The following is a 19227-nucleotide window of genomic DNA, read 5'->3' as shown; positions in this document are numbered from 1 at the left end:
TGAGTTTCTCGCCGGATCTTCTCAGTGGGTCGCGTTTCCGATCCGGTGGTAGATTCTGCGAAGCATGGCTCTTGCTAAGGCCAGCGTTAGCAACACTCCGGCTTGAGCCCCGCGAGCTCCTACATGCTAAGGTAACGCTGTTATAGCCTCTCAAGGCTATTAGCATAGGAAAAGAAATGTTGTTTTTCAAACAATAATTGGGGAAACGGGATTGGATTACTTGGGGAAGTTTATGTGCATGCAGGCCGCGTGGGCGAACACTACACTTGCATAGGCCATGACGGAACGTATGCAAGTTTTGTAGAGTGTCGTCACCTTATTACGAAGGGACAATTTACTTCGCTTGCAGATCATGAGGTAGAGTCGATCGAGTAAGAACGCGGCTCGGTCGCATTTTTTTTATTGCTTAGATGGGTAGACGAGCTCACAGCCCACCTGGTGTTAAGTGATTACTGGAGCCCATAGACATCTACAACGTAAATGAGCCACCCACCTTGAGATATGTTCTAAGGTCGTTACGTCTGCCCCACCCTTCAAGCCGAAACGTTTCACTGCTTCACGGCAGAAATAGGCGGGATGGTGGTACCTACCCGTGCGGACTCACAAGAGCTCCTACCGCCGGTAATGTTAACACGTTCGCTTCCAGGAGTGCCTGGGTCCCGGTCCTCCCGTGACGTTCCTGTGCACGCACTGGGGGGAGCGCCGCGCCGTGCTGTGGGACGGCTGGCCACTCAGACACAAGTTTGGACAACTGGCTCATCCGCAAGTCAAAGTGTTCAGGGTCGAGGTGAAAACATATTTATCATTTTATATTGTTAAATGCTGGGGTTCGGGATAAATAAAATTCTACCTGTACGGTTTCTGATGCAATGTAAAGGATATTAACTGTCCTTTATAAATAAAACAAGTTAGTTCCGATTTTACTCCGTATTTTGTCGCAAGTGTCTGACGTGTCGGTTGGGCTATGTACGACTGACTAATGCAAGCGATGTACAAACCGCATACGCTACTAAACCGTGTCCCTACACTACCAAAGTGCAAATTGGCACTTAGAACACTTAACAAGCACTTTAAAATTCTCAATTCACTTTGATTCACTTCAGATTTTTTTTTAATGCCGTATAGGCAGACGAGCATACGGCCCACCTGATGGTGAGTGGTTACCGTCGCTCATGGACGTCAGCAATGCCAGGGGCAGAGCCAAGCCACTGCCTACCATTTAAATGATCCGTCTGTTTTTCTTCGAGTAGTTCCGATTACTAACTGACTGCGTGCTATCTCTGCAACGCTTTTATAGTCGATACGACATCTCTACAATTATCGAGAACATTCTGGGCAAGTCGAGTAGCTTCGATGTATGTTTCTCCTATCTGACAATAGATAGCGTTGTACTTCTCGATTTTACTCGTACCTTCGATATTCGTCCGGCTATTCGGCGATAGATGGCGTTACTCTTACCGGCGTAACAATACTGATAAAGTAGCAGACCTGTGGTGTTTCCCGAACATCTCAGATACCTTTCCGAAGCATTGGCTAATTAATTAAAATTGTATTGGACAAGTCCAGTCTAACAGAAGACACAAAGTTTTTCTATTCCACTGTGGATGTTGATCTTCCTTGGTCAACTAAAGTTCAACTTCTAATTTAAAAAAAAAACTTCGATCAACAATAGTAACTAGATAAAGGGACACGTACAAAATCGAAGCAAAAACTGTCCGCGTGAATATACACATACATAGCTACGTTGGTTTACAACAAACGGAGAAAAAAGTTTTGAAACAGTTTTAAGTTCAAACTAATTACAACTATGCCACCTAGTAATAAAGTTCCAAATCTCCAAAACATTATCTAATACTTACGATCATTCGTCACAAAGCAATAAATTACTCCTGTCACTTACAAACGAAAAAGCATATGTTAAACAACCTTTAATGTTAAATAGACCTTATGACCCAACAAATAAAGTATTTTTTTCCGTTATAGCTTTGAGAACTAACATCGTTTTGTTTTATTTATTTTTGCTTGAAATTTCAATTTCTATTTACTACAGGAGGTAACGGAGTCGTGTTGAACACTAAAATAATTTATTATATGAATAAAAGTAAGTTTTTTTTTTATTGCTTATATGGATGGACGAGCTAACAGCCCACCTGGTGTTAAGTGGTTACTGGAGCCCATAGACATCTACAACGTAAATGCGCCACTCACCTCGAAATATAAGTTCTAAGATCTCAGTATAGTTACAACGGCTACCCCACCATTCGAACCGAAACGCATTACTGCTTCACGGCGGAAATAGGCGGGGTGGTGGTACCTACCCGTGCGGACTCCCAAGAGGTCCTACCACCAGTGAAAAAGGTGTTTAGTTGTTTACTTTTTATGTTTTGAGGATTTATGTTTGTTGGTTATACATTACTTATTATTTTATTAGCGTTACGTTTTGTGTAATAGATATTTTTATAGTATATTTTTATGATTTCGCGACTAGTACATATGATAAAACAACGTTTAAACGGTTTTAAGCGCGATATTTTTATTACAATGCTTCGGCCACGTTTCAGTAGCCGTGAACACGGAAGGCAAAGATGTCCAGTGTCAATGAGTGGAGTTCTTAGCTGGCTTATAAAAGTAATCTCTTCTTTCTCTGGCGACAATCGAGATCCATTCTGCACACGTGATTGGTAGGAAAGCTAAAATAAAAAAGGAAAGCTAAGTATCCAATGAGAATCCAACAAACAGACACAAAAGCAGAATTAATCAATTTTAACTAACCAATTTTGAAGTACTGCTAACAAATTTTTTAAAATTATTACTACACAAATCTACTCCGTGCATTTACTTTTCTGTTAAACAAAAATTTTGTCCAAGTGTTGGCGAGCCTTGGCCAACATTTGTAGCGGTGGTTAAAAATCGGTAATTTTGTTTAAAATTTAATATTATTTATTAGTTTAAAGCTTAAAATATAACGTATACTTCATGTACTTACCGAAAGTAAGATACTCCGGCCGTTAAATTGCTTTTTCGGGCATTTTTTGCAATTTTTGAATACACACTGCGGCATTGTGAGACGGGTTGACATTGGCTGTGTCTGGAGTGAACTAAACAAAATAACAGCTCACATTTCAAGTGCGCTGTTATTTAACGAGACGGATTTTTGCGCCGACCCGAAATCTAGTTACTATTGTTGATCGAAGAAAAAAATCATTCATATTTGAAGCCAATAATAATAACACTGAACGTTTTTCTATAAATATATTGTTTTAATCAGGTACAAGCAGAAAGGGAAGCCCGGGTCAGACTGCTACTGCCACCAGGGTTTAAGGAGACGGATGACCTGCCGTTACCGCTAGTGCTGCACGTGTAAGTACAGGGCTGAGACAATTTTTTTTTCACCTACCTAGCTAAGAGCCTTTAGAGGCTATTTCAGCGTAACCTTAACTAGTAGGTGAGCTCACGGGGCTCAAACAAGAGTGTTGCTAACACTGACCCCAGCAAGAGCAGTGCTTCGCAGAATCTACATCCGGATCGGAAACGCAACCCACTGAGAAGATCAGGCGAGAAACTCAGTGTGCTCAGTCAGAGGGCTAATTTACTACCTCTGAGGACGACCGGGCTGAGACAGGCGCCATCTTACAAATCATTCCAACGATGAGCAGAAGCAGAGCACGCCTTACTGACGCCAGGGTTCTGTGAGCCTGGATGGGTGGGTGCCGGGTGCCTACTTTTGTTAAAGCAGACATGCATGTGGGATGCAGGCTTCAGACAACTAATAAAAGTCTCGCGTTTACTACTTCCACGTTTTATTTCAATACTATAAATTAAAATTATAATAGTTTCGTCGTGCTCGTGCTTCGTGCTTCGTTCGTCGTCGTTCATCTATCTGTCATTCTGTCATCTCACACGTCATCCCCTTCCATTCTCGATATACCGCTGCGTTCACAAACATCAACTTGCATCCATCATATCATGCGTTCAAGAAAACATCCTTCCCACATGCATCTGTTTGAATGTTTGGCTACGTACTATGTGTGGTGACGTAACGTATGTGTATACAGAATCCATCACCGTGAATGTCGCCTTGAGATACGAAATCGAAAACTCAAATGTGATATGTAACGGTTGTCCCACACCTCAAGCTGTCTTCTCAGCGACAGGTGTAGGATAATTGTAGACGCGAGATAAGCAAACTACGAAAATATTTGAAAATTGGTCGTTGCAAATGAAGAACACAGACTGCGGGAAGAAACGATAAGAAGCGGCAGTTCTGCGTTAAAGGAAGGATGTACAATACCTTTACGTAGTCCTTACTGCAGACTCTTACCACTGCGCGATGAGAAACACCAACGATTTCACTTATTTACGTATTTAACATAACAAAGACACGAAGCGCGCGCGCGGTTGTTCAGCCATATTTCTTCGACTCGATGTCGCCACACGATCTCGCTCGCACGCGTCCGTAGGTAAAGTGCCGGAGAGGGATGGGACAGGATTTGCAAAACCAAATTAAAATGTTGCTATTTTTCGAAACCTAAAACTAACAGTTTTAAACCAGCGCAACCAATAATGATACACTTTTGTATAACAAGAAAGAAATTTAGTAAGAAAAGCTTCATAGAATGCAAAATGAGATAAAAAAAATAATAGTTTAAAAAAAACTAACAAAATAAACCAACCAAAAAATAGAAAATAAATTTTAATAAATTTCAATTAAAAATAGTGTAAGAAAAGTGATTTTATTGTAAAAAAAGCGTGGGGTGCATGGTATCAGTAGTTATAAATATTTTATGAACAGACGTGAGTAGAAGGTTTATTTTGATAATATCCTGAAAAGCATCCTACGCTTTTCTATTTTTTAGTTAGACTATAAAAGCGTATTTTGTTAGTTTTTTAAACTATTATTTGTTTTATATATTAGTATTATATTTATTTGTATATTTTAGTTGAATTTCAATTTTTCAAATTTATTTATTTTTCATTTTTTTTTAATATTGAGCTGTCATCGGTCCTTAATAAATATACCAAAAGTCGAGTTAATCCGACGTTTTGAAGGGGGTCAAAATCATGTTCAAAGATTCCGTTACAGACATACGTCTGAAGCTAATAAAAGCGTATTAAAAACAATCCTATCATCCAAAATCGTTTGCGATGCTCCAATAAATTGAAACATATATATATATAGGGTATTTATTTAATATGTCTCTAAAGTAGCCTAAATGTAACATATTATATTTAAGTATGTAGATGTAATAATGGATTTTATTCTCTGAATCCTGTATATTTTCTAGCAAAGTTCGTGTTACCTTTCGGCTTTCTCAAGCTGCTGTATTAATACAAATACCACTGTTTTGCAGGTCCGCTGAGCCCGGAGGTCAGCTGGTGACAGAGCGCTGGTCCCCGGGCTGGGGCTGGTACCTCGCAGCCACCAGGAACTTTATCGTCGCGCAGATCGACGCGCGCGGGTCCGGTGGACAGGTCAGATCCTTCTTGATATGCTCATTAACTACCCTTGCAAGTGCTTATTGAAAAACTTATTCTTGTGTCCGATGGGTGTGCACCTAACACCCATAATGAACTAATATTAGCTCCGCTATTGTAAACTATCTTGCATTCAAATGTCGAATAGGATGAGGTTATGGGTGTAAATAAAAGGGAAGACGTGATTTCAATGTATGTAATTTTACATGAAATACAAACCACTAAATCGTGGCTTGGAAGGAAGGTATGCAAATGAATTTTACTAATGAGAAGTAAGTCATAATTATTTCACAACTTTTAATTATGAACTCACAAGAATTACCTAGTTAAACATTTTTAAATGCAAACCGACATAGATTGTACTCACAATGTTTCCTTTCCGAGAGCTGGAGCAAAAGTGCCGGTGTGACGCAGGTCACTCCCTTTTTATACCATTTGTTCAACACCATAACATTTTGTTTTTACAAAATAATTATTAAGGTAATCGATGAAGTTTTACTTTGTTAAATTGATTTGATTTTATTACAATTGATTTTAAAATATTAGCACTAAAATAATCTATCAGCGAAAGTAATTCATGTCTTAGAATTGACCAATCACAATAAATGTGTCTACCACCATTTTAACAAAAATGGAAGTAGTTAAAGGAATTCGGCCTCGTAGTAATACAACGCCTAATTATTAACGACATTGACATTGCGACATTGTTCACAAATCAACAAATCGTCATTAAATAATTTAAACAATAATTTTATAATGAATAAACTTAAAATCAAGTTTCTAAAAATCGTTGCGGCGACACGGCCATACTGATGCGCGATGCGTGCTCTGCATCGCTTCTGGTATGTCCTGTAATAACCGAGGTCAAGAACTTCCACAGTTCACTTAACCATTGCGTAATGAGCTTTAATGATTTTATAATGAATAAGCTTAAAATCGAGTTTCTAAAAATCGTTGCGGCGACATATAATATCATTAATCAAAATTGAATTTTAATTATGAGGTGTGATTAGAATTCAATTTTGATTTGCAAAGTTTCGTAGGAGTCAATAGTGCTAAATTTTTTTATTGCATAAATGGGTGGACGTGCTCACAGCCCACCTGGTGTTAAATGGTTACCGGAGCCCATAGACATCTAAAACGTAAATTCCGCCACCCACCTTGAGACAGAGAGAGAGAGATAGAGAATACACTTTATTTCACACCAAAACACAATTTAAATTCAAAAATCAGTCAAACAGCAGATACATTAGTACAATAGGTGGTCTTATCGCTAAAAGCGATCTCTTCCAGACAACCGTTTAATTTACAGAAATTCCGGAAAATATAAAAAAATATAGCGGGTATGTTGCGGTGTACTAAAAACAATACATTATTATGGAAAATACATACATTGAGATATAAGTTCTAAAGTTTCAGTATAATTTCAAATTTTACAAGCACTGCCGATTCCCACAATAAATCCAACCAATTTAACCATAGTATTTAGGCACACGAACCACTAGGCAAAAGATGTGATATCAAATAGCATAATGATAACATTCCAGGGTGAGGAGCTGAGGACGGAGATATACCACAAACTGATGTCCATAGACGTGGAAGATCAAATTGCCGTCCTGTCGTGAGTATTGCCTTCTATTCATTTCTCGTCATCGTGCTATTGCCTTAAGCTAAAGAACGGAACTAATAACAAAGGGCTTAATGTGTGATGACCCCGGGTTGTGGTTTGGCTCCGAGGTCTGACCAGTTACTACGACTCAGCTTACGAAGGACGAACGACAGGACGTGGATTTGTAAATCAACATTTAACTGTAGTGGAAGAGTTAAGTTAGAAAATAAAAATGGATGCCACGCTAACACTTCGCTCTTGAAAATCGAAGATTTGGCCCAAAAAAACAGCTAACTTACTGGTTACTATGTCAAAAAGATCACTTCGAAGGACCATTATGCTATGTGTGAATAAAATATAGGCTTGTAAAATGAGCATTCGCGTTTATTCTAATTTTATTATAATTCAATTACAATTTGCCATGCACTGGCCTAAAAAGCAGAAACGGAAGAGAGGGTTGCCATGAGCAAAACTTAAATTAGCTAATTTAGTTATTACCTATGTGTTACCATCACAGTTTCACATTAAAATTCTAATGTTCATATTTTGATTGAACAATCTTGATTGGGTTGGTTAGTATTAAGAGTTGCAGCCCACGGGCCACTGTCCATAAGGCCATAACCACAAAACGCCGCCACCGACAGGAAATATCCTGTAATTTTCATACATTATACTTTATAGACTCGGCGCACACGGTGGGCGCCGGCGCCCGCCACGCGCTACTAATCGTCGTCGCTAGCTTCATCCATCCCTCTCTCCCTTACCTCAGTTAACCTGTTCAATCAGAACGCAACGCACGCATGTAGGCTGATGTTGATTGAAATAAATATGGATATAGAATTATTAGAGTCCATTATGATTTGCACGCGGCAGAGATGCGAATGTTGAGATGGATGTGTGGAGTGACAAGAATGGACAAGATATAGAATGAGTATATCAGAGGAAGTGTAAAAGTAGCCCCAGTAATCAATAAATTAAAGAGCGGACGGTTAGCGTAGTATGGACATGAGATGCGTAGAGAGAAGATGCATGTGACTAGGAGATGTATGGAAATGGTTGTGCAAGGTAGAGGGGGAAGAGGTCGACCAAATAAGACATGGATGGAGTGTGTGAATGACGATATGAGAGAGGAGTGAATGTTGAGATGGCGGCTGATAGAAGAGAATGAAAGAGAAAAATTAGCTGTGCTGACCCCACCTAGTGGAATAACGTGGAGAAAAAGAAGAGTCCATTATAATACGTGGTTGCCGCGCGCTTTAGCTACCTTTGCAGCCTTCTATAGCTTCTTGTGGCGGCGTTTGTGGCTGTCGCGTTTGGCCCGTGTGCGTTGACCCTAACTGATATCTTCTGAGACGCACTGTCACTTAATGTCGTGTAGGTATCTCCGCGACAACCTGAAGATGGTGGACGGTAGCCGAGTGGGGGTGTGGGGGCGCGGGTACGGCGGCGGTGCGGCGGCCGCGCTCGCCGCAGATGACGCCCGCAACGTGACGCGCTGCCTGGCCGCCGTGGCGCCACTGACCGACCTCAGACACCACAGTGAGTAGCACGCGACCACCCTCCCCACAGCATGACTATAGCTCGCTACACAGCATTACGGATCCTCCCGATCCATTAACGGTACTTTTAGGTACCTCAAGCACCGGACACCGTCCTCGTCGAACCCGCCCCTTGCAACGAGGGACTCGGCGAGTAAATAAACCCATAGACACAATCCACCGAGTTTCTCGCCGGATCTTCTCAGTGGGTCGCGTTTCTGATCCGGTGGTAGATTCTACGAAGTATCGCTCTTGCTAGGGCCAGTGTTAGCAACACTCCCGGTTTGAGCCCCATGAGCTACTCGCCCGGTTACGCTGACATAGCCTCTCAAGGATCAGAAGGTTCCGTAATGACGTTTGACGTTTAGGGCGACGTTGACTGTTTACCATTCGATCCACAGAATCGGGTATGTAATTTGCAAAGTGTAAAATGCAGTGTTTGCTTACTTAACACATTGAACGCTTTGCAGTCCACCGGTGGGCCTAGCGTACTTATACCATTCGGGCCAAGCAATTTGTAATTTTCATTCTAACATTTATAAATTGCGATAATTTGCACGGAAGATAAAAATTTGCGACTTTTACCGTCTCATTTTTAAGATATTTCAAAGGGCTACCTTGGTAAAAACTACAAGTTTCTATTGGATTTGAAAACCAAGGCGATCGGTTAAAGGACCACGCGGCTCACGTCCATACGCGTTTTGTTGACTCTCATGACCCGGATGATTCAGTAAGATTAGGCTCACCGGTGAGCACCGTGGTCAGAATGAAAATACTCGATTTTTCATAATAATATGGCGTTCAACGTGTTAAGTAGGTCAATTAACGCACTGTATTAGTCTTTTTTTTATTGCTTGGATGGGTGGACGAGCTCACAGCGTACCTGGTGTTAAGTGGTTACTGGAGCCCATATACATCTACAACGAAAATGCCGATACCCACCTTGAGATATAAGTTCTAAGGTCTCAAGTACAGTTGCGGCTGCCCCACCCTTCAAACCGAAAAGTCGCAAAGATCATAAAATATAACGCCCTCAAGATGCCATAGCCACAAGCTAGTGTTACCGTGGCTCAAGGTTTGGAGCTGGTTTTATGATAATTGCATATGTGCCCGTATAGAGTCGTACTGGGCGGAGCGTTACGGCGGGTACGGGTCGGGCTGGGCGGGCGCGCTGGGTGCGGGCGCGGTGTGGCGGCGCGCCGGGAACCTGCCGCCGCGCCGCGTGCTGCTCGCGCACGCCGCCGCCGACCTGGCCGCGCCGCCTCCACACGCGCTCGCCCTGGCGCGGGCGCTGGTGCGGGCCGGGGCACTCTACACGCACCAGGTACCACATCCCTCCAACTATCTACAATACCGAACGATTACATTACTTACAGTGTCCATGACTCTTAAGAGACGGATCAACAATAAAACATACTTAATACATACATACATTACATAATTTAACACTAGGAGCAGGCTTAGGGACCCTGGTAGCCGTATTCGTCGAACTCGATAAAGAGTTCGACGTGCAACCTAACCCATGCATCAGCCCTCTGAGTTTCTCGCTGGATCTTCTCAGCGGGTCGCTATTCCGATCCGGTAGTAGATTCATTCGCGAAGCAGCTTCTCTTGAGTTATTAGGTCTCCTTCGGGGGCGCTCGGACAGCTGTTAGCAAATCCCATCCCTTCTGGCTGAGCCTTTGCTCGCCCACTTGTCCTGGTGAAACTGGAAAGGCCTCCAGGCCACCAGAAATCCTTCAATACTAAAAAAAAAATAAGACATACGTTTTTAAATTATAATAGGACGTAGACGACACGACACGTCGCCTAGACACTCCGAGAAATATTAAATGTATTATCTATGGCTCCGAGAATGATACTGAATCAGCGATAGTATCGAGCATAGACCATAGAGACTATGACATAGAATATAGGTACTTGTATAACATAGACTATAAAAAATAGCATTTAATAAGTCACATCAGTAATCTATACTAATCTTTCCTCCCTCACATCTTGTATTTAACTTATGACCGGTAATTCCCAGATATATCCAGATGAGGGGCACAACTTCGAGCGCTCGTCCATCCACCTCCACAAGACCTTGGAGCAGTTCTTCGACGATTGTTTCGGGCCGGTCGAGGTCGCGGACTGGGACGCGACCGGAGTCGGAGGCCTATTCCCGTTCAGGGACTAAGTTATTAGCAAACAGCCAACCTTATTCCTGTGCATACCTCCCTTCCTCCTCATATGTTTTAAAACTGACGCCCAAGTGGAATTTTATTTCGTTTTGATTTTTCTTCACGCCGTTAAGATGTAAAAACCGCATACACTCCGTCTACTGATCAACAAACAATTCACTGTAATGATCACTGAATCAGAGCTTTAGCACTTTTCTAATTCGTAACTGTAAACTTTAAAACGTTACTTCTGTCTTCAAGAACTTTCCTATTGTTTATTGTTTTATTAGCTTGCGTTGGCAAATACTCAAACGACATTGTCACTGATGCATTACCGACATAATTTTTTTTTTTTTTGAAAAGAACCTGGAAACAAGAGTTAACTACTTAATATTCTCTCATCAATTATAAACAAAGGAGCTTGGATACTAGTTTGTTTTTGAGACCAGGACACGTGTCGTTAAAAATGTCGATGCCGTCAATTCATGCACATATTTGGTTATATTCACTACAAATGTTTAATAAAGGGAACTTTTGAATTTTATTCACTGGATAGAACAGTTAGTTCCAGGACCTAATATATCCAATGAATGGTGACATTACTAATCGCTTTCTCGTTGTAGACGTAAGCTAATAACAACAATTACAATGAAGCTGAGAAAGATTCAGAATTAACCAATCGGCAATATTGTAGTATGTAATCAGGTTATTTTATCGCCTGTCTTACACACACAACGCGGGTAATTAAGACAAGACCGGGCAGAGGTGAAATAAAATCGAATAATGACATTTAGATATTAACTGTCATGACGTAAGTACTTTGAAATATGCATTTAATAATAAATGTACTATCTTGCTATTTATCACAGTGAAATAATTTAAAAATCTAATTGTATTCACAAACAAGATGATACTCAAAGAGCAAATCAATCAAAGATGCTCTGGAAAAAGAGCACGGGGTCGCCGATACCTCGTTGATTTTCTTATGATTATTGTAAGGAAGAAAATATTTTAGCGGTACTTATCAACTTTATATATGTCGCTTTCAGTGTCATAAAAATTTAGCTTTAAAATTTATAATTCCTTCTTCGAGCTTTATCCTGAATTTACGTGTTTTTTTCTGGAAACGCCCAAATAATGAAGGCGCCAATTCATGCATTCGTCAATATGCACGCTAATGTATAGTTGTAACAGTCATTGTTGGCGGCACGAATTCTTTAAATAAATATAGATAGCTGTTGTCACCAGCCAGTGTGGAATGCAATCTAGTTCGGACACTGTTCTGATAAATAAAAATAATGCTGTACAATAAATAACAAATAGAAGAAATGTACATAGTTCTGTTGGTACCTTTTTTTTGTATTAGAGGACAGTGTTTTGGTACATCTGGTTCGTATTTATTTATATCCTAAACACCGAAGACAGGAGAAACTCCTAGCTCCAGTGCGGAACTTTGAACATATCAACTACGTTATTTGTATGTCATCGATTACGAACTCAATCATTATTCTATCGATTGCCTTGATTTTTTTGTAGAGCCAACACATCACTGTGCTCACTACCCACTTCCTGTATATCGACGCTTGAAAGGCGTGACTAAGCGATAATGCGTGAACTTTACAGTAGACTAATTTAAAGTTGAAATTAATTTAGAATAAAAAACTTAAAAAAAAAACTTTTTGAGACCTCGGGAGACCAGAAGGCCGGTACGTATTTTGCACAAAGAATTAGCATTGCTATCCAGCGTGGAAATGATGCCAGCCTTCTGGGAACTCTGCCAACCGGCGCGGCGGTGAGCTAACGCAGATTTTCTATTTATAAGTAGCTTTACCTAAATAATTATAATTTTTATTCATTTATTAGGTTGTTTGTATATTTAGAATATACCTGAGAAATACCTGAAAAAAAAATCTATTTTAACGAATCTAGCTGTAGGATTGAAATGATTTTAATAGACCTAGAAATATTTTTTTTTTCGCATCGAATATGGTTATTGCCTATCTATCATTTATGTACAAAGCAGTTATTGTCGCTTAGTCACGTTTGCCTTTCAAGCGTCGATATGTTCCTCAAACTTTTTATTTGAAGAACGAACAATAACAGTAACGCCACGAATAAATTACGCGGTCATCTTTCTAGACAAAAAAATATAAATTCAGGATACGGCTCACAATATTCCTCTTAGAATCCCACCTAAGTAATTTAGTTGGAATATTCTCTAGTCTCTTTCTAGTCGAGAAGTAAACGTAGGTACTAAATAATACTATTATGTTAATTTATATGTTTTTTTTGTGTATTAGCTAAGCAACGGGACATGAGAATTGTCTATGTGTATGCAAATAGCATATTTCAAATTCTTAAAAAGTATTCAATTATTAATTGCAGCATTTTGTCGCATTAACGGAACAAAGAGAGATAAATAAATTATTAAGCAAGAGCATGTTATCTTTAAATTTATCTTCGGTAATTATTACTTACCGTCTATCAGAACAGTTAATAAAAAAATATATTGCTATATACACACATGTAAGCAAAATTCGCGTTTCATTATTGCTTCTATAACTTTGCTTCTTGAGTTTATATTTGGAATAAGTATTGTTCCTAGAGACTATTTCATTTTTAAACATTAATATAAAACTTTAAAAAAAAATCTATGATCTTATCTCATAATAATATCAATTTATAAACTTAACAGTCAAACAGTTCAAAGGAGACTTTTTTTTTGTAATAAATAAGACAATAGTTACGAATAAAATTGGCTTTTGTAATTGCTATTTGAATACTTTGGGCTTATAACGGCGTTTTGTGGCGTTGCAAAACTGTGTTTTTTAAATCAACATAATCCCGCCATTTTTAAAAAAGTCACCTTTGTACTAATCGACTGGAACATCTAAATAGCGTCTTAAATAAAATAAAAATGCTATTCCTGAATTTTACTAAAAATAATAATTATTTAATATAATATTATAATAAATGTTCAAAAAAATCGGTGTTGAGACTAAAAAATATATAAATGTGATAGGTGTTTTTATTATAGAAATATTTAATTAATTATGGTATGGTACTTTACTATTTAGTTTTGATTTTTTTTCTTTAATGTTAAATCATGCATGAATATCGAAGATTTAAAGAAACTAAAGGTCACATACATTCTATAATAGAAAAAAAATATTCTGTAAAATAAAAAATAAAACAGGAACTGTCAAAGAAAGGTATCAAAAATCGTGTATAAAATATTGCCTAAAGGTGTATGTAACAAATAAGTGAACCTACACACGATTTTTTTCTAACTTTTAACTTGTCGAGTAGTTGACTAAAGAATACATTAGTGAGCTTTGTCCGAGTTTTTTAACTTCTTGATAGCGTAAAAGTTAACTCAAATTTGTATGGAGTTGGAACAACTTCACTACGTTTGCCGCTAGGGGCGCTTTTCATACCAACTCCATACAAATTTGAATTAACTTTTGTAAGGCTTAACTTTTGTAACAGAATTGTAAGGCTTTTCTCTTTCCGTAAGCATATAACATGGATCGCTACATAAATACATAAGCTGGTCGACTCAACTATCAACTTTTCCTTTTCTTAAATCACGTAAAACTAAAATTCAAACGACACAATACTCTATTCCAATTACGAAGTCCCCTTCAAATGGGATCATCTGTCAACAGAGGTTACTGTTAAAAAAAAAATTTTTTAATGTGTGCAATTCACACGTGGTAGAAGTAAAACCTTTCAAAATTAAAATACAATTATCCTAAACGTCTTAAGTATATGTAAAATTTTGTCATTAGTAAATAATTGTAAGGTAGCGCCCTCTGTGAATTGATATTTTAATTTCACGTATAATCCTAAATTAAAATTCACTACAAGAGCTTTCATACACACGTTAGTATTAAAAAATCTCACAGATGGCGCTGTATTAAATAGTATGTATATTTTTGTCTCATCCTTTGCTGGCTTCATCCTACACATTTTTGTATTTGTGTCTCTTACCTGTCGTTTTTTCCGTTGCATCCGGTTTGAAATCACAACGATTCTAAAGAAGTTTTCACTTAAAAAATTATTATTATTTCAAATAATGCAAAACGTGAACAGCTACGTTCTAATAATTGTCAAAAGGGACTTCGTAATTGGAATAGATTATACTTCATCCCTAAATACTATAATACTAAACATATAAGTTTTACTCTTGCAAACTACGCACGTGAAGAAATTGTTTACAGGGATTCTAAATTAATTTATTAACATTTAATTGAATAAAATAGGAAAGTACCTACCCTAATATTTGTGAATGTAACACGTTCATTTATAAGCTACTTATATAGTATTGAAAATTGTAGGCTTATTCCTACGTTGTGTCCAACAGTATTTTTGTAATGTGATTAATTAAACAATATTAAATAGGTTACAAGTTTTTCTCCATTTTAAATTAATAACAACCAATCGGTACTTTTATTGATGACTACACGTTAGGTTTCAGTCACAGATATCAAAATCAATAAAGAAGTTGTGTGGATGACTGTCAACTAATTTTTCTTTTGGTGTATAATTATACCGTAAATGTAACTCATAGTTGTTTATTTTTCGAAATAAAATTTGAAAAGAATTGAATTATCGAATCTACATCACAGATTAAAAAATAAAAGTTTATTGCAAAATATATCGGTGTTCTGAGATTGGTTATTCTTTTAAATAATTCTTACAAAAAAAACTTGTAACCTTTAAATATATTATTAATGTAGTTAAAGAAATATTATATAACATTATATTTTAATATAACGAAGTTACGACCATCATTTTAAATTATTGTTTATAAAACAATGTGTCAAATCATCATCAACTAATCATCATCATCAGGCCAGTCGTCCACCGCTGGACATAGGCATATCCTAAATTCATCAATGTGCCCGATCCTCGACTCTCCTCATTCTATTCTTATCTGGTGACCCACATTACATTTCCCTGCACGCGGCCTCCATTAACTCAAGAACCGGTCTGCTTCAACAACCATCGGTTTTAGAACATATATATCCAGCCCACTACCACTTCAGCTGATGCGTACTTCTTATCTTTTTAAGCTATTGCATAACTTTTATCGCGGGCTTTGAGCGCGGCGACCGAATCAAGAAATTCCGTAACGAATATAAAACCTAACGCGTTCAACACATTCACACGTTGCGCTTGTGTAGTGTTTGTGAATAAGCGCACGGCGTGACGTCGCACTGCATAGCATCATGAAAAGTCTGTCCATCTCTCTCTCGCGCGCCCTAGCTTATGAGTGTGAAAGGGAAAGTTAATGTTTTGCTTTTTTGTTAATGTTTATAAATATAGCGTGGTCTTATTTTTTATTGTTTTAATATTAAATTATTATTGTCTAATTATAATTGCATACCTAAGTTGATAAAAAAATGCTATGCAATAGCTTTACCGCGGCAGTCCCCGAGTGCCACACGTGTTTTTTTGTAATAAATTTACTCGCAATCGATTAATACGCCTATGTCTATCAAATTCCGCAGACAATTCGTCGCACGATTCCACTAGGAATAACAATGTATTATAAAAATTAAACCAGTAAAATGTATATAGCTGCGTAAAATTATTGATGGTAACGACTATTGTTAGCCTGCAGTCAATACTTAATAGCCTGTAGTTAACAATGAGCACTATCCTGCTTGCACCTGTCCCATCATGTCTATGGGCTCGGATAATCACTTCAATTCAGGAGGTCCATAAGCTCGTACGCCCACCGATGCAATAAAAAAAAATCAAATATACTCCAAAACTGAGTTATATATTTACAAACTTTATGTCATCAAATGTCAATGGAAATGCGTAGTTAGCTGCCGCCCTAGGATTGTCTAATTTATTTGACGGCCTGTGATTATTGTCTATTTAATATTATATTTATTCTCAAAATAATTGTAAATGATGGTCTTAAACTCCTTGTAAAACTATAAAAATGTCCCGAAGTGATGATTATCTACATTTAAAAAGTATTTAAATAGCTGTCGATATTATTAATGTAATAATGTGTTTATAAAAGCTCAGTGAATGTATGAATATTTACGTTGTGATGTTTTAAAAAGAGTATATTATGAATAAAAAGTATTGTTCCCAATTTTGTGGCTTTTATTTATGGCGTTTAATATTTAGTTCCGAGGAACCCTCAATTCTTTCACCCCCATAACTAGTGTTATAATAATATATAGATGGACAAGCTTACGGCCATCATGATGTTATGGTACTAAACATAACATATACACAGCTGTCTACTTTTAATAAATCGGACGCAAATCGCACACGTCCGAAGTCGTCGTGGCCCAAAGGATAAGACGTCCGGTGCATTCGTATCTAGCGATGCATCGGTGTTGGAATCCGGGCGGGTACCAATTTTTCTAATGAAATTCGTACTTAACAAATGTTCACGATTGACTTCCCGGTGAAGGAATAACGCAAAATTATATTTTAATTTGCACAATACTGGTGGTAGGACCTCTTGTGAGTCCGCACGGGGATGTACCATCGCCCTGCCTATTTCTGCCGTGAAGCAGTAATGCGTCTCGGTTTGAAGGGCGGGGCAGCCGTTGTAACTATACTGAGACCTTAGAACTTATATCTTAAGGTGGGTGACGCATTTACGTTGTAAATGTCTATGGGCACCATTAACCATTTAACACCAGGTGGACTGTGAGTTCGTCCACCCATCTAGCAATAAAAAAAAGACAAATATCTGTAAAATGAATGTTTTTTGCCAAAGTGGGAATCGAACTCACTACCATTGATACATTGATAAGAATTAAAGAGTCAATACGTCCTTCAGACCGGTAGGTATAAACTATGACTACTTCAAGACGTGTCTGGATTTTACTAACCGGTTACCAGGGAGACGAGCATCCCGCGGCAGAAATCACAGTGCTGACCCAAAGCAGATCTGACGTGAAGCACGGAAGATAAACAATGGAGAGCTTTATTACTAGCTACAAAGACCACTGAATGTAAATAATCACAACACGCACATATGTACAAAAACTAATTGTACAGTAACACTAGCGGGTAAAAACGTCAGGTGAGATGACGTGGGCGTCATATGATGTGGAACTGCGTTTAGTCGCTTGCGAGTACTTGCTTTTTTATGAATGAAGTATTACTGGTGGCCCGAAGGCCTTTCCAGTTTCATCTTTTTTTTTTCTTTTTTTTTTTTTTTCCTTCCTATGCTGATAGCCTTGAGAGCTTCGATCAACAATAGTAACTAGATTTCGGGTCGGTGCATAAAATCCGTCTCGTCAAATAACAGCGCACTTGAAATGTGAGCTCTTATTTTGTTTAGTTCACTTCAAACACAGCCAATGTCAACCCGTCTCACAATACCGCAGTGTGTATTCAAAAGTTGCAAAACTAAGGCCCGAAAAAGCAATTTAACGGCCGGAGTAGAGCTCTTATTTTGTTTAGTTCACTTCAAACACAGCCAATGTCAACCCGTCTCACAATACCGCAGTGTGTATTCAAAAGTTGCAAAACTAAGGCCCGAAAAAGCAATTTAACGGCCGGAGTATCTTACTTTCGGTAAGTACATGAAGTATAAACTACATTGTAAGCTTTAAACTTATAAATAATATTAAATTTTGAACAAAATTACCGATTTTTAACCACCGCTACAAATGTTGGCCAAGGCTCGGCCAACACATTTTTTTTTTTTTTTTTTTTTTTTTTTTTTTTTTTTTTTTTTTTTTTTTTTTTTTTTTTTTTTTTTTTTTTTTTTTTTTTTTTTTTCCACAGGAGAAAATCGCCGGATCCCCACCCGCACGGCAGGTGGGGTATGTGGGAGTCGAACCTCACTAAAAACTCCTGCCGCTCACAGCCGGCGCCCTACCCCGGACCGGGTGGGAACCCAGTCGGAGTTATTGAGACGGCGGGACAGGGTTTACGCAAAGCACATTACATCCATCCCGCCGTCCCCCAGACGCCGGACCGGCGGCCGCCAGCAACATGACCGCCGGTTCCCTCGGTCGACGGGCCAAGAGCCCGATTGATAGCGCCGCGCTACACCTTCCCCCGGAGCGGTCGGGGGAACGCGACCTACCACGCTGCCCCACGCCTAAGCTCCTCCACGCACAAAGCGGGTGGAGCCCGAAGCTCTTAGGGGGCCGGGTTACGGACGGGACCCCGGTCCCGACCCCCTGCTCGGCGGCGGCGGGTTTCTGCGTAGTGAGGAGAGCTTTGCCTCACTCGCCCCGCCGCCTCCTTCTGCGAGATGGTGCACTCGCAGAAGTCGAGCATAGCCTTCCAAGACTCGTCGCCGCCAAGCATCGACGCCACGACGCCAGGCAGCGACAAGTCTGGTCCTATCTTTGCGACAAGGACACGGCGCTGCACCTCCCAAGCGGGGCAGACAGCGAGCGTATGCTCCGCCGTGTCCAGGTCGTGTCCACAATGGTGGCACCTC

The 19227-nt window shown here is 39.1% G+C and overlaps 1 protein-coding gene across 1 annotated transcript in view; it reads left to right on the top strand.

Annotated features, from left to right (window-relative positions):
* Positions 1 to 16902, top strand: part of LOC101742684 (inactive dipeptidyl peptidase 10) — a 135301-nt gene extending 118399 nt beyond the window's left edge. The window contains exons 13-19 of the mRNA XM_012691014.4: positions 647 to 787; positions 3269 to 3360; positions 5352 to 5472; positions 7023 to 7096; positions 8463 to 8623; positions 9741 to 9946; positions 10652 to 16902. Of these exons, the coding sequence (XP_012546468.3) occupies positions 647 to 787; positions 3269 to 3360; positions 5352 to 5472; positions 7023 to 7096; positions 8463 to 8623; positions 9741 to 9946; positions 10652 to 10801 (945 nt within the window). The 3' untranslated portion in view covers positions 10802 to 16902. The remainder of the gene's footprint in view (positions 1 to 646; positions 788 to 3268; positions 3361 to 5351; positions 5473 to 7022; positions 7097 to 8462; positions 8624 to 9740; positions 9947 to 10651) is intronic.
* The last annotated feature ends 2325 nt before the right edge of the window (positions 16903 to 19227 follow it).

This window comes from Bombyx mori, chromosome 20 (assembly GCF_030269925.1).
Source record: "Bombyx mori chromosome 20, ASM3026992v2".
Lineage (NCBI taxonomy): Eukaryota > Metazoa > Arthropoda > Insecta > Lepidoptera > Bombycidae > Bombyx > Bombyx mori.
The sequence above is the reverse complement of the archived record's forward strand: the minus strand, read 5'-3'. Positions and strand labels throughout refer to the sequence as shown.